General features: G+C 28.0%; 2 protein-coding genes across 2 annotated transcripts; one reads left to right on the top strand and one right to left on the bottom strand.

The window, feature by feature from the left end:
• Positions 1-205: 205 nt before the first annotated feature.
• On the top strand, positions 206-20,205 carry LOC113374594 (elongation of very long chain fatty acids protein AAEL008004-like). Its single transcript, XM_026614574.1, has 7 exons — positions 206-330; positions 16,173-16,236; positions 17,077-17,267; positions 18,226-18,303; positions 18,373-18,535; positions 18,653-18,789; positions 19,401-20,205. Exons 2-7 carry the CDS (start codon positions 16,179-16,181, stop codon positions 19,611-19,613), a joined length of 840 nt encoding a protein of 279 aa, XP_026470359.1. The 5' UTR covers positions 206-330; positions 16,173-16,178; the 3' UTR covers positions 19,614-20,205.
• A 3,830-nt stretch (positions 20,206-24,035) lies between these two features.
• Positions 24,036-25,476, bottom strand: LOC113376348 (elongation of very long chain fatty acids protein AAEL008004-like). Its single transcript, XM_026616253.1, has 5 exons — positions 25,339-25,476; positions 24,943-25,133; positions 24,789-24,869; positions 24,325-24,624; positions 24,036-24,236 (listed from the first exon to the last, which is right to left on the bottom strand). The coding sequence occupies exons 1-5, from the start codon at positions 25,400-25,402 to the stop codon at positions 24,036-24,038; spliced, it is 837 nt and encodes a 278-aa protein (XP_026472038.1). The 5' UTR covers positions 25,403-25,476.
• Between the last annotated feature and the right edge of the window lie 619 nt (positions 25,477-26,095).

Here is a 26,095-nt window from a genome sequence, read left to right as displayed (position 1 = left end):
CCAAGTTTACCGAAAGCTTTCGTCCGCGTGTTGTTCTGCCCTCGATGGTCGCTTCGTCTCCCGCCGTCTCCCGTCGTCTCCCGTCGCCGGTTGGGTTGGCTTAGTTCTTAGTTGACTACCGGACGACGGATCCTCCGGCAGTCAGTGTCACCTGGGACGTCGATCACTCCACATCGACCAAATTATTTATTCGCGTACCACCACTGTGCTTTTGTAATTTAGTAATAATTATTTAGAAAAAAAAATTCTAGTGATACTGAAATTATTAATTTATAGATAGTTGTTTTTTTAACGCTGTTTGCAAGTCAACCTACGAGGATAAATTAACAGGTATGGGAGAGATTTTTTTTAAAAAAAATAATTAAGAATTAAATTTAGTTTAGTTATTTTTTTATCTATTTAACGTAAATTCCAAGCTGTCTTATAAAAACAATGATAATTGAGGTGATAAAGTACAATAAATTTTTTAAGGGGTGTTCTAGTGTAGAAATTCCCAAAATAGTTGTTTTGTTTTTTTCCATATTTTTAAATTTCAACTATTTAAGAAAATGTGTACGAGAGGATTTTTTAAAATTTAAATTATTTTTGGATATACAGTTGTTTGATCATAAAAATCCTCTTCTGTTGCGAAACTTTAAACGCGCTTTTATTAAAATTGTCTTTTTCAATACGATGTTCACAATTTCTCAATTTACTTGAAATTTTCAGAGAATTTTTTTTATAGACCTCTCTATACTATCTTCAGTCTTAAATTTAAATTTTTACTATTTTTAAAAAAGTGGTAAGAAATGGTCTTGTTTGTTCAAACAGACACCTTTTTGCAAATCTTAATCCTAATATATACCATAGCGACATCATTCTAATTTAATACTATTTTGATACCCCCCACCGATAATTTTTAAATTTATTAACTTTTTTTTGTGACGTTGATAAATAAATTATGAAAAAATCTGTTTACATACACGCACACACACATACTTTTTCCAAATTTGGTCTCATTCGATTCAGAATGGTTTGAAACGTCGAGAAAAACATAAAATTAGCAATTCGGATTTTTTGATGAAAACATAAACTTCTTTGGGAAAAATAATAGTAAAAAAAATTGCCTTTTGACTTAAAATTAATGCCTCTACACTAAAATACTCCCTTAAATCTATTAAGTTAATTCTATAAATTTTGTTCTTTTGAGTCTAAAAAAGTGGGTGATGTCTTACAATTCTGCAGCTAATTTATTTGGATGAAATAACATTTTTTGTTCATAATTTTGCACATTTTTTTGACTTGCTCTTCGGACCAGATAGTTAAAATTTTAGTTAGCATAATTTTCTGCTTCACTTAGGATAATTTAATAGGTTTGGGAGAGATCATTTGAGAATAATTTAGCAGTCATAGAAAAAGATATTTTTATTTTCAAATAAGAGTATTTTTATTATTTCAAAATTTTAATCAGCATATTTTTTTCAGTTCACTTCATTTTCTTTTCTTTCATTTTTTTGGTTCATTTTTTAGGTTTAGAAAGAATATTTTAGTTAGCATAATTTTTTACTAAATAATTGTTAAATTGTTTGCAAGTTGATTGCACCTGGTGTATTTTTAATGATTAACATTTTTTGAGTGTCTATTGTTAAAATTGAACTTTTCGTAATTCTAGCTAATCAAAAAAATCGCCATATATTCTGAACCGATTTTAAAATTTAAAATCGTTTTTAGTTTGTGAACAGAATTTGAAAATTCAACATTCGTTTGGAATATATCAGTTGAAAATTTTCTTATTCAATTAATTGATATTTTTTTAATCATTAATTATTAACATTGACGTAGTGTTAGTTCATTATTATTGTTGCTCGTTAATTAAAAATGGCATTTTCTGCGATTTTTGTTAAATAATTATAATATCTATTTTAATATCTACTTGAGATCACTTGATCTCACGTGCTTTCATTACCTAAACAAATTCAATTTGGTTTGAAATATTTTTTTTGAGTTAATTGCTTGGCTTCTTTTTCTGATGAATGATTAGACATATTTATAAAATATTTTAAATAAATGAGCCAATAAGTATAAGTTATTGTTATTAATAGTTTTGTGTTCACTTTTATCTAAACCTATATAAAATATAATATATAAAATTATTCATTCAATTTTTGTTATATTTTGCTTGCAAAAAAGCAATAAATATATCATTATTTAGCACCTAGGAAAACTTAAATTCATTTTATTATTTATAATAATAATTGTTTTTTTTTGTATGTAAAAAATATTTCATTCTTGTTTTAATATGTTCTTCATGAAACAGTATGCATTTTTCATATGAAATATTTAAAAAATTATTTTTTTGTTATTATTTTTTTTAATTTTCAAAATTTTTTCCATGCTATTTCCATACGAAGTTTGATTGAATTGCTATCTAAAAGTTAATATTAAGAGCTAAAACTTTCAGAGAATTGTTTTTTAGCAATTTGGAACCATTTGAGCCCTTGGGAGCAAGAAAATTCGAAAATGTCCATATTAAGGACCACCTCAATATATATATATATATATATATATATATATATATATATTTAATTTTACCAATTATTTGTTTATGGCGTATATGTATTTTAAAGACATATACATTTATATCATCGATTGTTTTAACCTGGAATTGCATATTTTAAATTATATATAAAAAATATATAATTCTAATGCATTATTTATTATTATCATTGTCCGATGCACTAATCAATTCCAGAGGTCTCCCAAAAAAATATTTTCCGCTGGTACTTTCCTATTATTCTACATTAATTCAAACTCTATTAACCTGAGTATTATTTTGAATGACTTGTTAATAAATTAGTACTGTGAATTGACCCAAATAATTTTCATGATATCGAAAAAAATTCGATACATCCAAAAAGTTCGAATCATTGCTCGGTAAACGGTGATTTAAGTACATACTTTCAAAAATAAAGGTGATGGCTTATGTAAAATTGGTAAAATTTCGTTTTTTTTATTTGATTTTTTTAAATAAAACATTAAATCATTTTTTTAATCAATCAAGTACAAAAATAAATCTGAGAATCTTCGTCCAGTAATGCAATCTTTTACACTGATGGGAGTACAAAAACAAAAAATAGAAAGGATTTTTTAACGGATTTTATTTTTTTCTTGTAGATCACGCTTCACATATAATTATAAATATAAATGTTTTAAAGTTTTAATTTACACAACTAAATAGATAAATATTAAGAAAATATTAAGTGTCAAGTTAGTAATAAAATAATTCAACAATCTGTGATTAGTAGGATTTTTTAATTCTTTTATTATGAAATTGATCTGACAATTTTTTGCTAGGTTATTAGATTACTCAGTCTATTTTTTTATTCTTCTGAAAAACTTTCGTTAATATACAATTTATTTTCTTAAAAATAATTAGGAGTTTTGAGGATGAATACAAATTATTTTCAATAAAATATCAAAATTTCAATTTTGTATCAAAAAATACAATTTATTTTCGAAAAATAATTAGGAATTTTGGGGATAAATACAAATAATTCAATTAAAGTTTTAAAAAGTTACCCAATGGTATTCTTTTTTAATTTTGATAAATTAATTTAAATTATGCAGTCATATGAAGAAAAATTTAAATTCTTATTTATAGCTAAATACATAACATTGATGAAGAATAATTAAGTGGTCTATGGCATTGTGCCTTAAGGCAAATTGCTGGAACTTCTTGTACTTAAATGAAATATTCAAAGAATAAAATTTAGTAAAAATTTTTTTTTCGGAAATTAAAAAAAAATCTATCCCCAAAAGCAATCGTTTTGTCAACACAAGCATAAATTTTTTTGAATCATTCAAATCGGATGCTTAGTTCTCTTAAAAACTGCCATTTTTGCATATTTAGTTTCGTACCTTCGAAACGGTTAGACCTGCCTTTACCAAAATCTAATCACCACTTTTCCAGATCATTGCAAATTTAATATTTTTGGATCAATCAAATCGGATGCTCCGTTCTCTCAAAAACACGATTTCTATTTTCTGCACTCCTTGCTCCGTATCTCTAAAACGGCTGGACTTGCCTTTGCCAAAAACTAATCAACACATTTCCTTATCAATAGAAATCGAATGTTTTTTGAACCATTCAAATTTGTGGATCCGTGCGCACGAAATCGTGGACGCAAAATTGTATCCATACATACATACACACACACACACACGCACATACATACACACACACGCACATACATACACACACACATTCATTTTTTCTAAAATGTTCAACAACCTTCAAAACGTGAAGATAAGCAAAAATTTTCAATTTTGATTTTTTGAATAAATAATTGTGTAAAGGAATATTATCAATTTTATAATCCTGTCTTTTATTTGGAGATGTTATGTCTCTTGTTTCAGTAATTGCAATAATTTAATTATTGACTTTTGCAATAAGGTGATTTTTTAATTTTTCAATAAAATATCAAAACTTCTTAAGAAAATTAATTGTATGTTTCAATGGCAATACAATTTATTCAATTCACTATTGAATAATGCGCAAATCTCATAGCCAATTTTATCGCCTCATGTTTAATACAAGTTTAAAGGAGCGTGAACAAATTCTAAACAAGCATGACATAAATTTTAATACTTTTAATGCTCTTGCAACAATCGTTTTATATTCGGGTTAAATAAAAATTTACTTTTCACAACATATTTTAAACTAAGAGCTGGTAGTTGCAAGATCGTGGATTGGTAACCACAAGTTCTGGGTTTGATTCCTACCTCGACCACTACCATTTCTAGATCAAGCAGTAGTGATATCAGATTTTAGCTTGAGATTAAGTAAAAATCAGCCTCCCGGGGGGCATTGCTGCAACATAACTATAACATATATATCTAAACATGATGGCCACGCAAAGAAAATTGGTTAACCATCAAGTGGTCAACTATGTCTTCTCGTGAAGTCTTCAAATATGTAAATAAAAATATTTCATCCTCATAGTATTTTCCACATGTCTTTTCTTGATAGGTTAACGATTCTATTCCCAAAATTTATTGTCACGGTTGTTTTGATATAGTTCACGCTTCTTCTAACTTAATATTCATCGATAAAAAATGAGACCGATAATTACGCACGATTGAATAATGAATTCTGAAAGAATTCTATTACAATAATAGCCAAAGGAATAATACAAACAATTATAATTTTATTCATCGTCATATTTGTTTCAATGTTAATTTCGATTGATTTAATTCATAGTGCGTACATATTTAAAATGAACTATCAACATGACACCAACAAATTAGGAGATAAATAAGTGACTTGGTAATTGAAACGAGGGCAACAAATAAATGAAAGACTTGTATTATTTTTAAAAAAATTTCAGATGTTGTAATGTAATTTCTTACAACCTGATATTACTAGAAGGCAACCTAATTTTCCTTTCTCTTCATGATGAAATTTTTACTTTTACTTACTTGATTAGGGATTGTTAGCTCATATTCTTTTATTACTACTCCACGACAGGGTTAAGAATGAATTATGATCAAATTAATGTTTTTTTTTAAATTTTTGTTAATAAAGTAATAGTTATTATCTTAATAGTTATTATCCTAATACTTAATATCCTAACTAGTTGTGTAAGACATCGTGCCTTAAGGCCAACTGCTTGAACTTCCCGTAACGTAACAAATTGTTCGAGGAATAATATTGTCTAATATTTATAAGAATTATATAATTTGAATTATAGAGTTAAAGTTATTTATTAAATGTATATAAATGAGCTTTAGGAGTTTAGCCAGAATTAAAATTAAAATTTGAATTATTTTCGATATACAAAAAAATAATAAAAAAACATTGAAGTAAAAAAATTTTTTTTTCAAAAGCAATTGTTTTGTCAACTTAAGCAGAAAGTTTTTTGAATCATTTTCTCAAAAATTGCCATTTTTTGCACAATTAGCTCGGTATCTCCAAAACGGCTGGACCTATTATTGCCAAAAACTAATCACTATTTTTCCCCATCATTACAAATTGAATGTTTTTTGGATCATTCAAATCGGATACTCTGTTCTTTCAAAAACTCGGTTTCTACTAGTATATATCTAACCGCTGGACCTGCCTTTGCCAAAATCAGCACCTCTCCCTATCAATACGAATCAAATGTTTTTTGAATCAATCAAATCAGTTCATCTCTGATCTCGAAATCGTGGACGAAAAATTGTATCCAAACATACAAACAAACATACTACATAGACACATACACACACACCACACATACATAAACTTTTTTTAAAGTATGTCAAAATGTTCAGAAACCTCTGAAACGTAGAAATATGCAAAAAAAATATTTTCGATTGTTTTGCGATTACTGTAACTTACTCTAAGGGATGTTAAAAGTTTTGGAGGGTTATTAAAGAATCGTTAAGATAATCTTGATGAAAATTAAGATGATAATCTTGAGGAAAATTAAGATAATAGGAATCTGTTGACAGAGAAGTTGTATCAAATATTGTTTATAGACATAAAAATATTGATTGATGTCGAAGTTAACAAATTTGAAAATATTGGGCGTTTAAAAATTGAACACTTGATTTTCTATTTTTTTTTTAATTTCAATATCTATTTCAACTGATATATAATAACATCTGGTTACATTGAATATAAATAAAATATATCATGAGTATTGTAATATATAGTACAAAATAAAGGACATTATTTCTTTTAAACTGATATCCGTATTATGATAATTTAATAAAAAATAAAAAGCAAATAATGTTAATAATAAAATTAATAAATAAAATAATTAAAATTTGCAATGAAGTACAATACAATACAATAAACGACAATTTCTAATATTTGATGTCGTAAATTAAAAAGTTGTACTTCTGACAAATCAATCGTGCAAAAATTAGTTACAAGTTTGAAGATAGGTCCTTTAATAGCTAAATTTCTTGTTTCGTAATAAAAATTTGACAATAAAACTTCCAAGATTATTCTTTATAAATGACAACGTGATTAGCAAAAATATGGTTACATACATTGGCAAAAAAAGATTACTACAAGTTGATAAAAAACCAAAAAAAAAAATTAATATTTTTTCTGTAGTTTGTATATATTACTTGAAGACGGCGTAAATATCCAGACAGAATTTAAAATTATAAATTTGAAGAAAACAGCTTAAATTAGTGGATTGTGCATATATATCTTTTATTTTCGTCCATATGAATGCAATCTGTCTAGGAATTTTATTTATTTACTTAATTATTCATAAACAAAACGCATCAATGATAAAATATATTGTGAAGGAAGGTCAGTTTTGTAGTGCTAGAATGTTAAATTGATAACCAAAAGCAAAAAACCTGATATAGAAAATAAATTTCAAAAATTGGCTTCGATCATAGGTCAAATGAAACAAAAATTAAAAAAACGAGCCAGAGAACATGAACATGCATTTAAAAAAAGTAAAACTTTATCTAACCTAAATATACTAATGAAACATATATTAGACATAAAAGACACTTTTAATTTTTTAACAAAAGTTTCACATAACCTTTGAATGAATATTTTCATAAAAATTAATTTCGAAAAAAAAATAATTTACCAAACTTCACATTACCTACTTTATTAGACAAGAGGATGAGGTTTATTTTTGGATTAATGTTTTTTTGTGAAACAATTATATTCTATTATATCCCTTATGGGATACAATAGAATATAATTGAATTGAATTAAAAATATAAATTATATCCCTTATGGGATTTAATTTTGTTCCCTAAATTTGAACCCAAAATTAACTTAGATCATACTTCAAAATTTTTGAGTCTTTTATTATACACTCAACTATAGACATCTATGTGAGTCTAGTTCTTCTAGTGAGTGTGAACTGTAATTTTTAATGTTTTCCAATATGTCAAGTCACGTCTTAAGCATTTTTCAAAAGTGTTTCAGTAAGACAAAGTGAAAAAGTTCCTATCATTTATGATTTTTACCAATTCATCGTGCAGACATCGCCTTCAATGAGGACATAACAGTCCGAGTGAAAGATGAGGTGCGATAAATTAATCGAAACCAAATTGACGGCGGACGTCGAAAGATTCGTCTAGGTTAATAACAGTATTAGAAATGTAATGATGATCTAAGCACAAAATACGACACGAAGGTCTATACATGATCGAATATGTAATCTGAACTAAAAACCTCATTTTACAAAAAAAAAATCATCGTTTCGGGGATGTCCCCATCTTCAGGACGTTCTCACAAAAAATGTGAGAAGAACATGCTTGATCAATGCTTGAAGCTTGAAATTAATGGACTTGATTGAAATTGATCATGTTCTCCAAATTATAATTTTGCAAGTCTTCCTATATTGCTTTATTTTATTTTTTAAATTATATAACTATATTATATATTTTTTTAATAATGTTGTGCTTCTCAGTTCATGTGTTTTAGTTTGAATTATTTGTATTCACTGAAGATGTGTTAAGCCCAGACTCGAAACGTTTTCAGTTTTAAATTTTTTTTTATTATTGAATGGGCGCCTTAAGACATTTTATTTAATTAGTTATTTATTTTTAATAGGAGATATATGTTGTTAATATTTAAGAGGTCAGTACATCAATTTCGAAGATTTATATAGTTTGTATAAATTTTTATTTCATTCCATACAAGAGGGTGGTCCTTAATGTGGATATTTTTGAATTTCTTTGCTACCAGGGACTCAACTGCTTCCAAATTAATAAGAAACAATTCTCTGAAAGTTTTTAGCTCTTAATATTAACTTTAAGATAGTGCGCACTCCAACCAAAGTTTCTTATGGAAAAATTTCATTTGTTTTTTAGAATTTTATAATAAGTGAATCAAAATTTTGAGAATAACATTTTATTTGCTTATTTTGATCATATATAAAAAATTTACAACAAAAATTTAATATAATTTATAAAATGATTATTTACTTAGGAAGAAGAACCAAGAAACTTTGGTTGGAGTGCGGACTGTCTTAAAGTTAATATTAAGAGCTAAAACTTTCAGAGATTTTTTATTTATTAATTTGGAAGAATTTGAGCCCCTGGGAGCAAAGAAATTAAAAAAATCCATATTAAGAATCACCCTAATATACGTACACACATATTATTAATCTGTTGCAAATAAGGATATTATGCTTGGGTCCTTTATGCTTTCTTATAAATAATATATATATATATATATATATATATATGATTGATTTCTTGGAGGGCGTAACATCAAGTGAAAAAAAGAGAGTGAAGTAAAGATTTTTTACTTCACTCTCTTTTTTTACGCCCTCCAAGAAATCAATCATACATTTCAACATCAAATTTAAACATTTTCAACATATATATATATATATATATAGTTCTATATATATATATATATATATATATATAATTCTTGTGTCAGGATGTTAGTGGCAATACTCTTCCAAAACGGCTTTTATGAAATTATATTATATTATATTATATAATCATGTTTATTATGGCTGAGAATCGGACACATTTCAGATTTTTTTCAAATTTTTTAATTGAACATATAGCACTAAATTTTTACCTTTTTCCTACAAACTCTAATTTTATAATAGTCATTTTAGTAATCGAATATTCTTTTCTCGCTTTCAATCAGTGAATGTTTGTCACTGAATTTTGATTCAGATTTTCTTAAACTTATAAAAAAGCTTAAATTTAAGTTAGAAACTTATTTTTAATTTGGCGTTTTTTTTCAAATTATACGACCAATTTTTTATGTTTATGTGTAATTTAAAGACACTTTATTAAGATTTACTAGGCATTCAAAAATTAATGTTTGGATTTCGCTTCGTAATTAAAAAATCAATAGATTAATGAATATATCAAAACCTTGAATTTCCAAATTTGCCAATTCAATTTAAATGAAGATAAGTTTCAGATAAGGTTGGCACTTGCAATGCCCTATCAACATTTATATGTGACATGCTTTGCATTTTTATAAAATTTATTTTCACTTATATACCACATATTTTTATATTTCTAATCAGTTATTTATTTTTTATAATAAAAATCTCTAGAATTATTTTTTATGACTAAACATATAAAACATTTCGATATTTGACAAGAGCTGAATTCTATTTTAATATAGGTTTTAATATTTTATTTTAAGTAGGTTAACATTCATCATCAGTGGAAAACATGAATTAATTAAAACTACATAATTAATCTTAAGTAAATAAAAAAAATAAAATAAAACATTTACAATCTGATATCCTAATATTAAATAAAATGCCCTATTGCTCATCGTATGAGGATGTGCATCACAAAAATTGTATTAGTGCATACTACACAAATATAAATGCATACTTTCTTTTATATATGGAAATTTATAAGTTATTATTCAGAGAGTTAATAATATTAATAAAACACCATAATCACAAAATATCTATTTGAACAGTCAAGGTCTCACATGTATCTATTTAATTTCAATATTGAATTTCTCTTGATGCAACTCTTCTCTCTTCTTTACAATCGTAATGACTCCATGTAGATATGTATATAAATTTAACAGTTTGTTAAATTAATTGACCAGGATATAAGGTATTTTGAGATTTCGAGATTTCTATGTCGAAGAAATCTTCTAATCGTACAGAATGATGAGCAAAACGCCATCGGAACTTTTTAGCTTAAGACGAAGATAGATTGACGACTTAGGCGCATCCAATCGAATAATAAAACTGTTTATTTATCGATGATTGAATAATGACGAGAGACCTAATACTTGTAATAATTATTATCCAGACTCCGTTTTTTTAAGTCATCCTTGTTAGCCTAACCTGGTCCTGAAGGAGAAGTTTTTGTTTTGGCCAGAAAATCCAATTTGCTAATTTTGTGAATTCTTACCTACAATTAGCAGGTGCAAAATTTTTCATCTTTATTTCATCCAAAAGTCTTTGATCAATTTTGGAAATTCAAAAACTTTTCAAAATATATCACTTAGAAATCGTGCTGATCAATTTTTGGTAAAGATGGTAAAGGATGGTAAATATTGTAAAGAAAATTACGTAGAGATAGAGATTATGTACTAAATATACATTCTTGAATATTATAGGCTTACAAAAAGTGATCAAATATGTTTTTTTTTTTTAATTTTGAATAATATCCTGAGATCTTAGTATATACTATTTATATTAATGAAGTTAAAAATGTTGGAAATTTTTCAGAAGATTTTAATAAAACTTGCATAGACATGGAGATCCTGTACTGAAGAAACAACCTTAAATATTATAGGCTCACAAAAAGTGCGCCTAAGCTAGAAATATGCTACCTAGTTTATATTTTTTTAAAACCTATTAAGTTAGTAGTTGCATAATTGTTATCTTATTAATTAACAGGCTAACTACATTCATGTTTAATTATTATATTCTACAATTCTTAAACTGATTCTGAAGATTCTTAAAATTCTTTGTCACTATAAAATACGTCTGTAATAGTCTGGAGAAATTTAGGCAATTTTTTATGAACGTATGACACGATATGAAAACCACAATGTGTTAAATGTATTTTTTTATAATACCGTTATAACCTTTCATTTTTAATACAGTACCTAAAAGTTTGTTTGAGCTGGTCATGGTAAAATGTGGTCTAGCAACTACTAATTCTGGTTCGATATCTACCTCGGCCTGCTTGATATCAAGTAGAAGTCAGATTAAAGATTTTAAATATGATAACGCGTGAAGATTGCCTTCAGGGAACTTTTCTGCAAAAACGGTAAAAATTCCAAAAACATACTAATTAAGTGTGTTGAAAATTTATTATAAATTGAAAAAAGTTAGTTAGTATTAGTTTTTATGTATATTTTTGCATAATATTGTATTTTAATTTGCAGTTTGATAATATCAATCGAGTATTTACTAAATTGTTAAAAAAAATTGAGGGAGGCGTAACAATTTTTTTTATTAAAGCGGGCGGGCGCGGTGCTAAAAAGGTTGAAAACCACTGGATTTCTGGGCTGCCTTCTGTTAAACTATGAAAATTTTACTGAATGTCTTCATATATAATATTAACATATCAAAATTTAAAAATATAGTATTTTATTATCATGTCAAATTATTCAATTTCGATTTTTTAAACATTGACTATTAGTTTAAAAAGTTGTACAATGTGCAATGACCCCTGAGCAAAACAATTAATAAAATAAGCGGATTTCATTATTTTTTAACGACATTTAAATGATATGTCGGTATTTTGACAATATTCATAACGCCGTGGGTTTTTCGAATGCGTTTTGTAAACGATTTTTAGCCCCAGGATATTCGATATAGAAATAGAACGTTGCACACGAGTTATTTAAGTTTAGATTATATAAATAATAGAAATATGAATGTATATATAAAATACATATAAAATGTGCAACAAGTTGTGAGGTACAAGTTGAAGGTAGTTGTGAACAGTTTAGGTGAAGGTAGTTGTTAGTGCATATTTTTTTGCCTTAATTATTTATAGTAAGTAAGTAAGTTATATATATATATATATATATATATATATATATATATGATAAAAATTGTTTCTTGGGCATCCATCCAATAATTAAAAAAACAGTTTTAATGCAAAATGTTTTAATTAAGAGAACATACGTTTCGGGTCCAGATTTGACCCATCTTCAGTGCATACAAATAAATTTTAAAAAAATATAACACAAAGAACAACACAAAAATGCAACGAAAAAATAAGTATGAAATGAAAAATTGAAAAAACATCAAGTTATGAAAATTTTTGAAAATTGTAAAAACTAAAATAAATAATGGAGTTGTCTCATTCTCATAAATGTTTCTAACAGTGTCAACATTAGATCAGATCACAACCTATTACATGATTCATATTTAAATTTTTTACACTTTTTGACAAACAATTAATATCGACTTCCTTTTAAGATCAACAATTTAAGTATTCACACCCTGACATATAAAAACACACACATACAATCTCACATCTCTCGTTCAAGTGTTTACACGTGTTACAAAGGACACACCAGTTTCAATTAGTTAATTTTCGAAAGCCAATCGAACAACATCCAGAGAACAATATTATTTGTGTTTTCAAATAATAATTTTTAAAAAAGACAAATCTTTTAGTAATTTTGATTTACAAAATCTAATTATTCGGCGGAAAATTAACTCACAAATTCATTTTTGTTAAAAAAGCTTGTTTAATGAAAAAGTGCTAACAAATATTCAAACATACAGGTAATTAATTCAACTTTGTCATTAACCTTTTCTTAAAAAATTTCCATAACTTTCAAAAAAAATTTCTATTATGTTTAATATCCTGTTCTGATAATCCACTCATTTATTTTTATCATTTTTATCATTTTCATTTTGAACATATTATCATATTTCTGTACATTATTATATTTTTTTGCAATTAATTCATTATTTAAGAAAAATCTATTTTCTTTTCCTAAACATATTGTTTGCTAAAATCTCATCAAGATCATGTTTCTTGACAGATGTCCTGAAGATGGAACGTACCTAGTTCCGAAACGTCGACAATAAACAAATAATTAAATAAAGAAATTGTTTTTTTAAAAACTTTTCTTGTTTTTTATTTTGTATTATTTTTGGATTCTTGTTCGAAACGCTACAAAATATACACAAATCCAAGACTCTACCATTCAATATATATATATATATATATATATATATATATATATATATATATATATATATATATATACTAGCTAACCCGGCAAACTTTGTTTATCTATAACCAAAGTAATTAGTTAAAAAATAACAAAGTGATTGTGATTGTATGTGGTATATAACTGAAAGGAAAAGCTAACATGGAGTATATGGACAGTTTACCCACTGCAAAGCATGCCACATTTAGCGATTCAATGTTTTTATATATTTTGGTAGGAGGGTGAAAATTTAGGGCTGTAAGTGTCTTTCAATTACAAATTATAAACAAATGGTCCAAAAAAAAAGTGTAAGGATGGCCAACCTTCACCACTTAGGGGTATAAAAAAATGTTATTTGATTCCCAGTTATACTGACTGAACATGATTGTAAAATTTCATGAAAATCGGTCAAACCGTTTCGGGAAACTATTTTCTTTTTTTTCTTTTTTTTAAACAAGTACCTTGCCATAATGTTAAAAAAAAATCTGTAAATTTCAGTTCTTAATATTAACAAATTGTTGAGAATACCTTTATATTTGCTTATGTTGATCATAGATAACAAATTTACGACAAAAATTTGATATACTTTATAAAATAAGTATTTACTTAGAAGAACCAAGAAACTTTTTTTCTTATTTATTTTACATGGCTGTAGATCTTGCGATCAATACGCCAGTTATAATTTTACATAACCAAGAAACTTTAATTGAAGTGCGGACTATCTTAAAGTGAATATTAAGAGCTAAAACTTCCAAAGAAATTTTTTCATCAATTTTGAAGCATTTGACTCTCTGGGAGCAAGGAAATTCGAAAACATCCATATTAATGACCACCCTATATATGTTGCTATATGCAAATACATAAATATTTGTTGATTTATCATACATATAGTTATATATAACAAAGTACGCGAGAATGGAATAAAAGTCGCGGAACTGGTAATGATATAACGCTCTTGGCAAATGGTAAGGGCAATAAACAATCTGAATCGACGTGTCCGACGATTCGGCACTAAACATGCAATAATGTACCTACTACTACCAAGTATTTGTCGTACATTCCTAAATGGCAAAGCAATACATTTCTCCTACGAACTTCGTCTCTCGGATGCCATTTCTCTCCTTCGACTATTTATTTCACTATCCCATGATGTGGGTCATGTTCATTATAGAGAAAAGCAATGCAAGTATTATTCGAGCATCAATCATTAACTAATTTCGCGACGACGACGACGATGCCGATGCTGAAGCAATTTTAGCGCACGACCGAATTGCATGGTGACGTGACACCGAATTCAAATTCAATGGAATTTGTTTATGTTGTCATATTAGGGACTTTTTTTCCAATCGGGCTGATTGTTATAGTTACAATTATCTGTTGGTTTTTATCTGGTTTCGTGTAGACGATGGTTCATATTTGCGATTTGGTATCCAGTGGTATCCATTTGTACTTAAAGTTTTGGCCCACCACCATTAGGAGGCGTCCATTAATCACGTGATTGCTTTTTAAGGATTTTTAGACCCCTTCCTCACCCTTGGTAATACTTGGTGATATTTAAAAAAAAAACCCCTCCCTCACCAAATCATGTATATTTTTAGTACCTAGAAAATATCGTTTTTTTTTTGAAAAAATTTGGATGACATCGTTAAGGCAAATTTCTAAACAAGAAATTAAAAAAAAATGAAATCCATTTTTTTTCTTCCAAAAGCTATTGTTTTGCCAACACACGCAGAAAGCTTTTTCAATCATTTAAATCGGATGCTTAGTTCTCTCAAAAACTGCAATTTTTTGTACATTGAGCTCTGTATCTTGGAAATTACTGGAGCTACCTTTACCAAAAACCAATCACCACTTCTCGCAATCATTATAAATTTATTTTTTTGGATCATTCAAATAGGATACTCCGTTCTCCCAAAATTTTGATTTCTATTATCTTTACTCTTTGCTCCGTATCTCCGTAACGGCTGGACCTGCCTTTGCCAAAAACTAATCATCACATCTCCCTATCAATAGGCATCGAGTGTCTTTTGAACCATTTAAATCGGTTGATCCGTGCGTCCGAAAACGTGGACGAAAAATTGTATCAATATATACATACACACACATCCATTTTTTCTGGGGTATGCCAAAATGTTCAGAAACCTCTGAAACGTGAAGATATGCAAAAATTTTCATTTTCGATTTTCGGCCTATTACTATAACTACCCTACGGTAAGTTAAAAATGAAAATGGTGGATTTTTTTGCCCCTTGGCTGTCTGTTTTTACTCCACCTATGGGGTACAAAGGACCAGGTGATAAAAAATAGTGAGAAAAATATTATTATTATTATAGTATTATTTATACTATCTAATTTCTAGAAGACAACCCAGTGGTTATTTGATCTATTTTAATATGTTTTATATTAGAAATTTTATATATGAAATTTTTTCCTAGAAATATCCATAAACAAATAATTATATATTATAAAATTATTTATATTTGTTTATAACTTTATAAATTTATACATTTATTATAATGACTGAAATTTTTTTTTAGGTCGAGATGTCATCATTTCTACAAGAATTACACAGCAACTATAAAGAAATAAATATTGGCACAGGTAATTTCTATTTTTTAAATTTGTGGTCTTGTGAATTGGCCACAATTATTATTATCAAATATGTAGAGGTATAAAATATTATTTTGAGAGCAATTTCTGATACTTATTACTACTTTAATTTAACATAACACTAAAAGAGTACATAAATCACTAATAAAATAATCATTCAAGTGAAACAATAACCAGGTACTGTTATAATGATAAATTATGTATTATTTCTACTAAAGTATATATTTATACAACAACTACTTGGATTTAAAATTTTATTTTTATTTAGAATGCAGTTCAATGATTTTTAAAAAGTCATTGACGTTTATTACTAAATTTGCAGAAAATCGTTGAATTGCATTTGATTTGAATAATTTAAATTTATTTGCGAAAATGCGCATTGTTAAATTTTTTTAATGGATATTCATCTTATGCAAGTTGTGGAATTAAATCGGAGAATTTTCAAATTTGAATTCATAGAATCGGAAATTGACCCTGGGTAAAATGAATCGATTTTATTTATTTATTTTTTATTATGACTGAAAAAATGCCTTAAGTATATTTAATTTTAAAGACAAGGATGGATTGTAAAATGTCTTAAGATTTTAATTATTTTTTGATAATTTGTATGCTTAAGAGTTATTACTAAATAGTTTGCAAATTTTATATTTAAACAAATTAACACAAAACTTCCAATTAGAAAATTATGTGGTTTAATTTTTTTTAAATTTAATGTACTTTTATATGATTAAACAAATTAACTCAAACCTTCAATAATCCTTTACATAAGTTTCCTTTGGCAACTACTTAATCGATTTTTGATCATTACCAGTTGTTTTCTTCCAATTTCAGATCCTGATGTCGACAAATGGCTTTTTATGCAATCACCAGTTCCAGTAGTAACTATTTTAAGTTTATACTTATATTTTGTCCTAAAACTTGGGCCACAATGGATGTCGACGAGAAAACCATTCCAGATGAAACCACTTTTAATTGCCTACAATGGATATCAAGTTTTATTTTCGATATGGCTTTGCTCTCATGTAAGTTATGATAATAATAGTAATAGTAATAGTAATAAATATATGAGAATAGTTTTGCGGTTGATAGTTATGCTGATTTGCATTTGTGATGTAATCAGAAAACCTTGAAGTGATATAAATTTGCCTGTTAGTTTTATATCAATTGCAATATGAATAATTGTTTTTACGATAATTTATAGAGGATTTTATGATGTGATATAATTTTCTGGCGTTGGGTCAATATTTATGCAAATGTGTGGTAATGATACAACTATAAATGTAAAGATTGATAAGTATTTTTAATTTTTCCAAGGAGAAGTTTATGTTTTTGCCAGAAAATCTGGTTTGCTAATTTTATGCTTTCTTGCCGTTTCAAGTCATTGCACTTGCACAAATTGCTAAAATATTGATTATTTTTGGTTTTCAACTGTGACCACATGGATCATTTTTTTTTTGCTAGGCACCACATCTCCAAATCTTACAAATTCTAGAAGTAACTCTTGTTTTTCCTAAAGTTCATAACTCTGATCCAAAAATCTTCACACAACATTATCTCAGATCTACTAAAAAAATATAAAATTATCATATTTATATAAATTTGATTTATAATCTCAATTAATGGTTTTTTAATAAAAAAGAGTATTCGAAGGTCTATTATTGACTTTAGGATAATTTGGACGTGTGGTATCTCATACCTTTCATTTCATAATTATAAAATATACATGATTTGAAACAGCCTGATATCAAGTAGTAATGATAAAAAAATAAATAAATTACAAATTAAATTCTGTTTTTTGGATTTATTGAAATAATTGACTTTTTGTTGAAGTTTTCTCAAAAACAGCAGTACCCATTTCCTAAATATGAAATCCATTTCATCTAATTCGTTCATAAGTTTAGGGAGACTATCGTCGAAACCATTTCTTTATAATTAGGACTATGTGATTTATACTTATTTATTTATTCATTTATATTTTAGATTTTCGAAGTTGATTTTCGGCATCTGCTGAAACATGGTTGCCATCCTGCCTCCAGGAAAGGACCCTTCTTCGATGCGGTAATTTATAAAATTATTAAACCAAATATATTTATAATTATATTTTTCATATATCCTTTATTCTTACAGTTAGCAAAAAGCGCGTGGTGGTACTTTTTCTCAAAACTTGTCGAATTGCTGGATACTGTATTTTTTGTTTTGAGAAAAAAGCAAAATCAAGTCACATTTCTTCATGTTTATCATCACACAATTACAGCACTTTTCTCATGGGGGTATCTCAAATACGTTCCAGGTAATAATAAAATAATAGTAATTAGAGATATTATTCATATACATAAAATGATTTGTCTACAATATGAGAAGTAAAATAATAGAACCTTTTTATTTAGTTATAACATTTTTTTCCTAGGTGAGCAAGGAATCGTGATCGGTTTCTTGAACTCCTTCGTCCATATAGTGATGTATTTCTACTACATGGTGGCAGCAATGGGTCCTGAATACCAAAAGTACCTCTGGTGGAAAAAATACATGACATGGATCCAATTGGTAAGAACTACTTTTATAAGTCACTTCATTAAGTCGTTCGAATAGAAAGTTAATAGTTATAACCGTATCGAGATTTATTAAGAAAGTGTTTAGATTTTACTGCTTTGTCTTAAATGAGCTTTTACTTACAACGCGGCGATGGAAGGAAATTGAATGCCTATTGTTTTATTGAACGATTTATGTGACAGTTTATGATGGTTTACAAAGTAGGCCTCCTGATGCCCTCGTGAGTAATTGGAACAAAATGAAGAAGTAAATAATCCAGAGTATGTACGATAGTGCTCAATCTTACTACGATAGTACGCTATACTACTACAATATTATATGATCGTACTACGATATTGTACGAACCTACTACGATATTGTATGATCGTATTCCGATAATATACAATACTACTACGATATTGTACAATCGTACTTCGAAATTCACGATTGTACTATGATATTGTACCATCGTACTATGATAGTATGACAACTTACTATAATCTTCGGGAAGTGAATAATATTATATTGCGGCCAAATGCAACGAGACCAAAAATATCTATTATTAACCCTATTTTTCACAAGTCTTAGGTGATCGTTTACCTTTAACCTGTATCTTTTTTCCTCAGACCCAATTCTGCATGATGTTGGCATACTTGGTCTTCATCGTCGCCATGGACTGCAACCTGCCTCGTTCCCTGACCTTCTTCTTTGTGGGTAACGTGATCATTTTCTTGTATCTGTTCAGCGACTTCTACAGAAAGACCTACAAGAAAAATGAGGATGCCTCGGCAAAGAAATTAGCCCACTCGAACGGCACCAAAGCAGTCAAGTGCGAATGATTTAAGGACCAAAATCGAGATAATTGATTTGTTATTGCCAAATATTAATAGAATCGATCACAAATAAGTTATCACAGAGGATATTTATGTAAATTAGACATTTTTATACTGAACGTTATTTAAATTACCATTTAAACGGGAAGAGTTTGATGTAAATTCGGGGCCAATTCTCCCATAAAATAGACCGTAACATAGAGTTGTTATGACAACGCCTAATCACACAGCAAATACGTAGCAATTTGACAGGTTTTACTACCAATTTATATGGAGAAAAGACTGTTATGGTCTATTTTATCTGTGAATTGGCCCCTATATGTGCCTGCCTTATAGGCACGCCTTCACCAAATGTTTTCTGCGCATTAAAAATACGAATCGAATGTTTTGAATCATCCTAGTCGATTCAGTGCAGCCATTCATATATAATATATTTTTAAGGTGTGCCATACAAACCAGAGATTCTTAAAATGCAAAGATTTAAAACAAATTTTGGATAAAAAATTTAATTTTCAGAATATACTTTTGTTGAAACAACGAGAATACATTGGACTCTTCCCTACTGTTAATCTTCAAATTTTATACACAAACTTTAACTCACCAAATAATTTTAATCAAGAAATTTATTAATGGTAAATTAAATAACTCTAATAAAACTAACAACAAACATAATATTTTTATAATACTGTCTTCCATGAAATTCGAATTTATTTAATTTATTGTTTAGTTATAGGATATAAACATAATTTTTTAAAAAGTCCATAGATTTATCTAAATCAAAGTGGCACCAAAATAAAATAACAACAAAGTGTTTAACTTTGTTCATTTTATACTAGTTAATATTTTGTTCACCAAAAATATAACTAAATATCATATCAGAATATTTTACCATTTTGAAGACCAACGCACTATTTGTGCAACTAATTTATTTATTTAACATTAAGTTTTTTTAGATTTTATTTTATTTTCTAAGAATAGGTGGATTATTTATTTTATAATTTATGTGATAAAATTTCGGTTAAGTTTAAATTTAGTTTGCTAATGTTTTCAATAAAAAGTCTTACAAAATTTAAACTGTTTTTATTTTTTGATAAAAGACATATATTTATAATTAATAATTGATTTGTATATGAATTCGATTTTTGCCATATGTACCATATTTACCTTCAACGTTTTTGCATTAAATTTAGAAGCAAAAGTATTTATTTATATGTAGTGTACTTAAAATAAAAAAATATACACTTTCAAAATAAAAATATGAAAACAAACCCAAAATTGTATAATTTAAATATATTACATTTTTATGAATTATAACAATTTTTTAATATTTTTAAAAGCAAATTTGTATCAGCAGTATGAATAACAATATTTTTTTATTTGTTATACGACTTAAGTACATTTTATAATAAACAACATTTTTGTATTGTTTGATTCATCTTTAAAAATGTTGAGAAACTTTGTTATTTAATATACAAAATATTTTACGTTCCTCCCTCCTTCTGGTGGTCATTTATGTAATTTACCTTTTGACAGAAGGAAAGAAATTTAATATTGGTAGTGATGGATTATTTTTTATTCTGTGTGCACATGTATATTTATTTAGTGTCTCATTTATTGGAATTGTAGTTAAATAATGATAATAAAATAAATGATGTGGTTGTTTCCTGGATTTTGAAAAATGTCCAGTGATTTTGTGAAAAAAAACAAGGTTTCAGAGGAAGGCTTAGGCGCGTAACTAAAGGTATGCATTAATATACTATCATAGATGATAAACCGGGTGTCCAAAATTAGTTAAAAATAATTACTATACAATATCATGTATATATATATATATATATATATATATATATATATATATATACATATATAATGATACTACGTCGTAAAAACCTAGGTGTAAATGGCATTATTACTGCCTAAGGTAAGTGGCAAAAATCTATTTAATCGATATGAATGGACATTTAGCAAAATGGTGACCACATAATTTTAAAATTTTGGCAGGGGCTGTTGTTGATATAGTAAAGTTTTTTTACTTCAAAATGCAAAAAGGACAAAATATATAATTAGCAGCACATTATAGTCATATTTCAATTTCTTTTAACACGTTAATCACCATGTCTTTCATATGTGTCTGACGCTAAGAAGTTCTATATGAGTCATTTCAGCAAAAAAAGTTTTGATATGGGGCCATGTCAGTCATATATGTGTGACAAAAAAATAGTTTTTTTCCAGGAATTTTGGCAACATATTTTTTAATACATTAAGTTAAGGGCGTCCATTAATCACGTGAGGTTTTTAGGGAGAGGGAAGGTTTGGCAAAAATGACAAAATATCACGTGGGGGAGGGAGGGGTATAGCAAGATATCACGTGTATTTATTTTCTAACTATTTTTTTTAAAAAGGTTGAAACATTTTCAAAAAAAATCAAAAATGTTAGTTTTTACACGTATCTCAAAATGCACGTGATGTTTGTGAAAAAAGGGGGGGGGGTGTAATTTTGAATATTACCATGTATCACTAAGGGGGAGGGGGTGTCCAAAAATCCTTAAAAAACTCGCTCACGTGATTAATGGAGGCCCTCTTACATTGATACATTTTTGAATAAATTATCTAATAAAGTTACCATGGCCCATGCGATTTTTATTTTATATTCTCGTGACGATTAACGTGTTAAAATAATTTAATTATTGGAATTTTAGTTTTGAATAGTGTATTATATATATATATATATATATATATATAATTATTTACCTATATCGGTCCTGCGGTGGCGTAATCAGTTCAGGCGTAGGCTACCACAAACTAGTCCCGGGTTTGCTGGTTCGGTACCATCTACGGTCAAAATCTTACATCAGGCAGCATTGATGTCAAATTTTCACTTGAGGTTATAGATCTCAGGTGAAAATCGCATTTCGTGGGTATAGCTGCATATAAATAACGACAAATAATTCAAATACAGTTAATTAGTCATAACTGGGTTCCCACCCATTCTGAAAAGCCATATAATAATGTGAAAACGATTACTGAATGTTCTAGTATGACACATTGTTGTTAAAAGTATAACAAAATAAACATAATAAAATAAATAAAATAAAAAAAAAGTTTGTATCTACCTGCTGCCCTCATCCGACCTCTTACAAACATACATTATTTTTATTTTATTTTTATCCTACAGTATTCGAAGTTCTACATATTTTTTGTAATATTGTGCTTGTATTTCATTCAATTTCTTCATACAAAATGCCTGGATGTGACATCAATACCTCTTCCATGCGAGTCGAGCGTGTTGCCATCATGGTCATGTTTTTCCCAAAAATGCTGTAATTATACGCCTGAAACATTCTTTCATAATCAAAATAATAGAACAGCAGAATATTGAGATATGCTTTCAGGCGGATTTCGATAAAAATCAGTTATTTATAAAATATAAATAATTTATAACAGCTTGCTCAAACGGAATGCAGTCAACCCTTCTATAACGCGATACTTCTACAGTGCGGTTTTCGTTCAACAGCCCATGAGTTCTTTTCTATGAAAGAATTTACTAACTAGATAGTGTTGTAAAAGGTTTTAATATATGCTTTATCATCGATTATTTTATCTTTTACTGTATAAATATATTGTAAACATGCCAGTTAATATCATAACAATATGCAACTTTGGTTTTAGTATTGCCAGAGTTCTTTCATAGAACGTTAGTCTTTCTAAAAAAGATTCTGTTTGAAATTTGTTTTGTGAACAGTTTTTTTAGTTTAGATTTCAGATGGATTTTTTATTCCAATAAAAACAATTTAAAATTTATAATGTCATTTTTTCTATTTATTCATCTTCATATAATGCAGTACAAATAATGTAATTTCTCCTATTTTCGAGCTTCTTATAGCGCGATTTCCGTATTGTAGGAAAGTTTATGTATATTTTTATGAACACATTTCAAAATCATACATAAATTGAAGTCCACGTTATATGAAACATGTAAAAGTATATTGTTATACAAGCAGGGTCGTTAGTTCGATCCTCCGCTCTTGACGACATGATACCAAGCAGTCAATTTTCACTTAAAATGGTAATGGTAAATCTTATTTATAATACTTACCTGCCTTAGGGCATATTTAAAATTACCAGTTAACTTATCAAAAACATTTATTTATACAAAACAATACAAATAAATACAGAATTCTGAATGAGTAATCTATACTATGTATTAGCACGATATTCACCTAAATTTATGTTAAAGATTAAATTATTCTTTCTGTATATATAATATATATCTATTGGTAACTCTGTAAACATAATATTAAAAAAATATACATCAAATAAAAACAATTTTATACAACTACATATATAACTATTTATATAAAAATATGGTTAAATCAATTAACCAGTGTCATTTGAACTCAAAAATATTTCATAATATCTTTAATGATATTATGACCTTTTGGTTTTGGTTGCTTTGCTGTCGCCTTTGGATTTGGCTGGTGAGCTCTTGTAGGATTTCTGGTAGAAGTCGTTGAACAAAATGTAGAAGAAGATGGCATTTGGCAAGGTGAAGAAGACGGACCAACGAGGGAAACCACAGTCGTAGAACAGAAGTTGAGCAGAGTGCAAGAAGGCCATGCAGAACTGAACCTGAGGAAAAAATAAAAGTTAAATAAGAGAAACAGAACTATGCCAATACTATATATATGTATTTATTTAATTATCTCCTTCTACTTACCATTTGCAAATGGGTTATATACTTCTTCCACCAGATGTACTTCTGGTATTTAGGTCCCATCGCTGCCAACATGTAGTAGGTGTACATGATGATATGGACAAATGAGTTGATAACACCAATGAAGGTTCCGTGTCCACCAGCAAAGTATTTGGTAACACCCCAGGACACCATTGGCATCACGGTATGATGGTACATGTGCAGGAATGTGATTTGACGATCTTTTTTCCGGAGAACAAAAAATACAGTGTCTAGAAGTTCAGAAATCTTAGCCAAGAAGTAAATGTACACGCCTCTTGCTATCTGCAATAAAAAACAAGTGGAAGATAATTGTACTGTGATCTCTTACACTAGATAATGCGCCTAGCTGGATAAAGTGAAAGATAATGAACACAACTATTGCTGAATCGTTGGTTCGTTGAAAATGAAAATGATTGTTTGTTGAAATGGAATTTTTGTTTACTTACCCTCATTGCTTCTTCCGAATTTGAATAATCTACTGGCTCGCATTTCCAGCTATATTTTGTTAACCAAGCTGCATCCAATCCCTGTAATCACCACAAACGATCTATATAATGAACAATTTCCATCCAAGTTTCATTTTAGTTTTATTCCACATACCTCATAGAATAGAAAGATACTAAGAAGCACTTGTAACAAATTATATACAATAAGAAGTCCTTGCATTTCGTATGGTTTTCTATGCGCCATATATTTTGGGCCCCAATTTAGAACAAAAAACAAGTAAACTCCCAATATCGTCAATCCTGGTACAGGACTTCCAATTAAGGGCCATGAGTTCGTCCTGGGATCTGGGAAGAATAAAAATTAGAATTTAGGAAACGTTAACTTTTCTTCCGAAATGGTGAAAAGAACTAATTATTTTTTTTTTTGAATTATTGTGTCTTTTTGTGAACGAATCCTGGTGTAGAAAATTTGAAGCAACATCGAAAATGAAATTATGTTGTCAGTGATCATTGTTTGATTTTGATTTTTGTTACAAATAATTCAATTTACCTGCTAGTTCTTCAAATAAATAATCCCAGTAACTGGTGGATGTGGTATTAGTTACATTCGTCATCTTGATTTGATGTTCAAAGTTTTCGACGATCTCACAGATTGACTAGTAGGAACAAGGAAGACATCAAGTTGTATATCCTGCAACAAATAGAAATCGTTTCAATTTTCTGGTCGATTACAAAATTAGCTGGTCAAATCTTGACCAGTAAGACCTTGAAGAAATCATAATCCGCACTAATCGAAATGCAATTAAGTGCATTAATTGCATAAATGAATTCAATAATACATTTTGCAAAACAAATATCACTCTATCTATAAGATTCATCTCCGGCTTCTTTCGATTCGACCTGAGTCTCATTTTCTGCACGAGAAAGCGTTTTAACAGTTTCGATTGTAAGATTTGCACAATGCATAAATATAAATCACAAATCAAGCATGAATTGGTTCTTTCTTCTAAATAATTGTTCGTTATTGAATATATTTCCATTTTGATGCTACTGACCTCCCGGAGAATGCATTTGACTGGCTGATATTAATTTAATGATCTCCTTAAAAAAAAATAACACAAATTCTGGATGAAGAAATTCGCTGGCGTGCGAAGTTGGAGATAGCAATAAAATAATTACATGGTATAATAAATGATTATTTAATTTTTTATGATTGTGACGTATGAGGATTAATTTGGAGTTTCTTATTTTGACGTCAGTGTGACAAATAGGAAGTCGAAATGCACAAAAAAATTAATTTGGACGTG

This window comes from Ctenocephalides felis, unplaced genomic scaffold, assembly GCF_003426905.1.
Source record: "Ctenocephalides felis isolate EL2017-DRISC unplaced genomic scaffold, ASM342690v1 CF-g0.4_SCAFFOLD_01886, whole genome shotgun sequence".
Lineage (NCBI taxonomy): Eukaryota > Metazoa > Arthropoda > Insecta > Siphonaptera > Pulicidae > Ctenocephalides > Ctenocephalides felis.
This window is presented reverse-complemented; position numbering and strand designations above follow the sequence as displayed.